Genomic DNA, 3,884 nt, shown 5'->3' on the forward strand with positions numbered 1-3,884 from the left:
AAACGCTAATAAATTTGAATTTAATATTAATTAATTAAAAATTAATTCTAATTTCCAAATACGAATTCATTTTCTTATAAGAGACTTTTAATATGCAAAAATTAATTATATTAACATACACAAGAAATAGTTTTCCGATATTTTTCTATTTTGTTTTTTTCCCTCTCTGACACACTACACACTTTCTCTCTCCTCCCACTTTTGAAGTTGAAAGTTGAAACCTTTCTCTCTCTCCGTCCCAACCCAACCCAACACACACTCAGAAATCAGAATATCTTCTTCTTCTTCTTCTTCTTCTTCTTCTTCCTCTAAACCTCATCAACTTGATCATCTACTCTCTCACTTTCTCACTCAGTAAATTCCTTCGTACTTTCACTTCTCTCTCTCTCGTTCACAATTTTAATTTTGTTTTAAAATAGAAAAGGAGGAAAAAAATGTTGGTATTTTTTTTAACTTCTGTTGTAAGTTGCTTTTGATCTTCTTTTTCTCTTTCTTTTTTTTTTTATTTAATGTTTATTATCTTATCTCACTTCTCTTTTCCTTCCTCTTTTAGATGAACTGCACCGAAAGCTCAGCTTCTCACTGAAGCAAAAGCCTTGAACTTGTTTGAAAATAACAAAAGGGGTGAAGGGGCATGCCTACTTTTTAGGGTATAGGAGAAGGAAGAAGAAGAACAACAACGACATCATTGATTCTTTTCAGGTTCATCTCAGAAGAGGGGAAAGAAAAAAAAAACTATTTTTTTATTTGTTGTTATTATATATATTTTTGCCTCCCTTTTTTGTTATTGGTGGCTTTAGACGAAAGGAGCTCAAGTTTGAAGAAGCTTTGTACTTTGTGGGGCTCTAGATGCCTTTTTTTGTTGTTCCTGATGTTGAATTTCATATATAACTCAGAAGAATTGGGGTTTGGTTCTTTATTTTGTTGATGATGTTCATGTAGAAAGGAGAGGATTCTGGGAGGTTGGTTTTTGTCTTGAATTTTGTATTTTGAAAGTAAAGTCTTTTTCTTTTTATACTTTGATTTTCATTGTTTGATTATTATGTGGGTAATGATTGAAATGAGGAATTGGGGTGTATAGTTTTGTAAGGTTGCAGCATGAGTTTCAGAGAAGAATCGGTTCCGGAAAGCACTGAGTCAAAATCAGTGAAGCAAAATGGGTTCATAACAGATACTCAGTTAACAATCGATGAGAGCCTTTTGGTTGATCCAAAACTTCTGTTTATAGGGTCCAATATTGGTGAGGGAGCTCATGGTAAAGTCTATGAAGGAAGGTTAGTGGCAACAAAAACCCTTTTGAATTTTGATGTTAATTGTATTTCATGCCTTAAGTATTTAGTTTTGAATAATGTTTAGTTGTGATTTATGAATTATATGATAGGATACTTTGGCGCCTTTTAATCCATGTAGCTGATTCTATGTAATGGGGCAAGTATGTAAGACCCTGATCCTGCAGTTGTGGGATGCATGTCTACAATTTAGTTTTTCATAATTAATTAATTTTATTTCTCATATGGATCATTTTATTTAAAAAAAAAAAATTGGATGATTAAGTGGTTGGTTTAATCAGTGAATATCTAACGTCACAAATTTCAATAACAATGTTGGGATTTTCCCTGTTCACTGCTTTGACTTATATAGGATTAACTATAAAATATGACCATGTCTATGGTATTGAGTTTACCTAAGAACAATTGACTTCAAACTCTTGATTTTTTGTTTTTAAGTTCCAATGAAAGGTCAAAATTGAACTGCTCATGGAGTACCATTCCAACTGTTATAGCTATTTGTATGTGTATCAAGTTATGTAGGTGTGGATTTAATGATTTTCCAGGTATGGAGAGAGAATTGTTGCAATCAAAGTTTTAAATCGTGGGAGCACTTCTGAAGAAAGAGCTGCCCTTGAAAATCGGTTTGCTCGGGAAGTTAATATGATGTCTCGTGTCCACCATGAGAATCTTGTTAAGGTGAGTTCTATTGTAGCTATTATAATTTCTCTCTGTGTATTGATCTGTTGTATCTTATGTGATAATGAGAAGTTATGTTATATTCTTTCGCTCGGTACTAGTATGAGTGATGATTTCCACTCTTTAGAAGATAATGCTGTCACTGATTGTTTTTTTCTTTTTATTTTTCTTTTTGTGGTTGCAGTTTATTGGAGCTTGTAAGGATCCTTTGATGGTGATCGTTACAGAATTATTGCCTGGGATGTCACTGAGGAAATACTTAACAAGTATCCGTCCGAAGTTACTAGACCTTCATGTTGCTATAAACTTTGCCCTTGATATTGCTCGGGCCATGGATTGGCTACATGCCAACGGGATCATACATAGAGATCTGAAGCCCGGTACTATTTTGCGTAATTTGATTAATATCATTATTTGTAATTTGGTTTATTGAAATTAGATGTCTGTCATGGATGTTGTGGCCTTAGTATCCTTAGGTATTTCGGGTCTTATTTTGCTTCATTGTGAATTTGGTAGTATAAAATGTTACAAAACAGGAAAGTCTACTATTTAATCATAGATTAAAATTTAATGATAGTGATTTTATGTATTAATGCTACAGTGAAAAATATAGGTATATGTGATGTATTGAAGCCATGTTGTGTTAGTGTGGTTCTCTTCAACTTTGTTTTTGAAACTTTGACAATGCAGACAATCTGTTGCTTACGGCAAATCAGAAGTCTGTTAAACTTGCAGATTTTGGTCTCGCAAGAGAAGAATCCGTGACTGAAATGATGACAGCAGAAACCGGAACTTACCGATGGATGGCACCAGAGGTATGTTGTAACCTTGGAAGTGCTGATAAGGCTAGCTCTTCTTTTGGTGTTTAGCACCTTTGTTTATTGCATCACCGTTATAATTTACTCAATCCAATGCTACCGTGTCACATGTTGACGTCCCGTTTATTCAAATATCTTCTAATGAAAGGACATTGCTCAAAAGCATTTCAAGGTATTTTAATCACTGAACAGATAAAAACCACACATTTAAGACCCTTTAGGGAGCTAAATTTTGATTGTTAAAACTATGCTGTTGATTTTTTAGCTGTTTTGGAGTTTTTCTCTTATAGATAGTTCTTACTTTATTTTGCCTGCTCCTTTTCGCAGTTGTATAGTACCGTGACATTGCGCCAGGGAGAGAAAAAGCACTACAACAACAAGGTTGATGTGTATAGCTTTGGTATTGTTTTGTGGGAGCTACTAACAAACCGCATGCCTTTCGAAGGGATGTCGAATTTACAGGCTGCTTATGCTGCTGCATTTAAGGTATTAAATTTGAAATATGGAGTTCTATATGATTGTTGCCCCTTACCTTATTCATGTAGTTCTCTACTCCAACATTTCTAATATGTGCTGATGTTGAAAGATAAAGGTAAGAGAGTAATTTTGATAGTCTCTCAACCAATTAGAAATCATCGTGTATATGATTTTTTGAAGTAATTATTGCCGGAGTCACATATTTTGAATAATGTGACAAAGACAATATATGATTGGATTGACGGGGTAAAATCCTTACACATATGATATATTAAATGCTTGAGTGAAATATATATATTGGCTAATCTTGATATGGTTTGTGTTTGAGGTTGCAGCAAGAGAGGCCTAGCATGCCTGAAGATATATCCCCGGATCTTGCCTTTATCATACAATCATGCTGGGTCGAAGATCCTAACCTGAGACCGAGTTTTAGTCAGATCATTCGCATGCTCAATGCATTTCTCTTCACGCTTTCGCCACCGTCTCCTCCCATGCAAGAGCCTGATGAAATCGAGCCTGAGGAAGCGACGACAAGTAATGGTACCATTACTCAGTATTCCGCCCGGAACAGAGGGAAGTTCGCTTTTATTCGCCATTTGTTTTCTTCAAAGAGGACCAAAAA

General features: G+C 34.7%; 1 protein-coding gene across 1 annotated transcript in view; it reads left to right on the forward strand.

Moving 5' to 3' along the window:
- Positions 147-3,884, forward strand: part of LOC107639589 (serine/threonine-protein kinase HT1) — a gene marked incomplete in the record, with an annotated part of 3,901 nt that continues 163 nt past the window's right edge. Inside the window, 7 exon segments of the mRNA XM_016343131.2 lie at positions 147-354; positions 554-1,274; positions 1,835-1,967; positions 2,152-2,347; positions 2,658-2,782; positions 3,113-3,271; positions 3,591-3,884. Of these exon segments, the coding sequence (XP_016198617.1) occupies positions 1,099-1,274; positions 1,835-1,967; positions 2,152-2,347; positions 2,658-2,782; positions 3,113-3,271; positions 3,591-3,611 (810 nt within the window).

Source organism: Arachis ipaensis, chromosome B04, assembly GCF_000816755.2.
Source record: "Arachis ipaensis cultivar K30076 chromosome B04, Araip1.1, whole genome shotgun sequence".
Taxonomy (NCBI): Eukaryota; Viridiplantae; Streptophyta; class Magnoliopsida; order Fabales; family Fabaceae; genus Arachis; species Arachis ipaensis.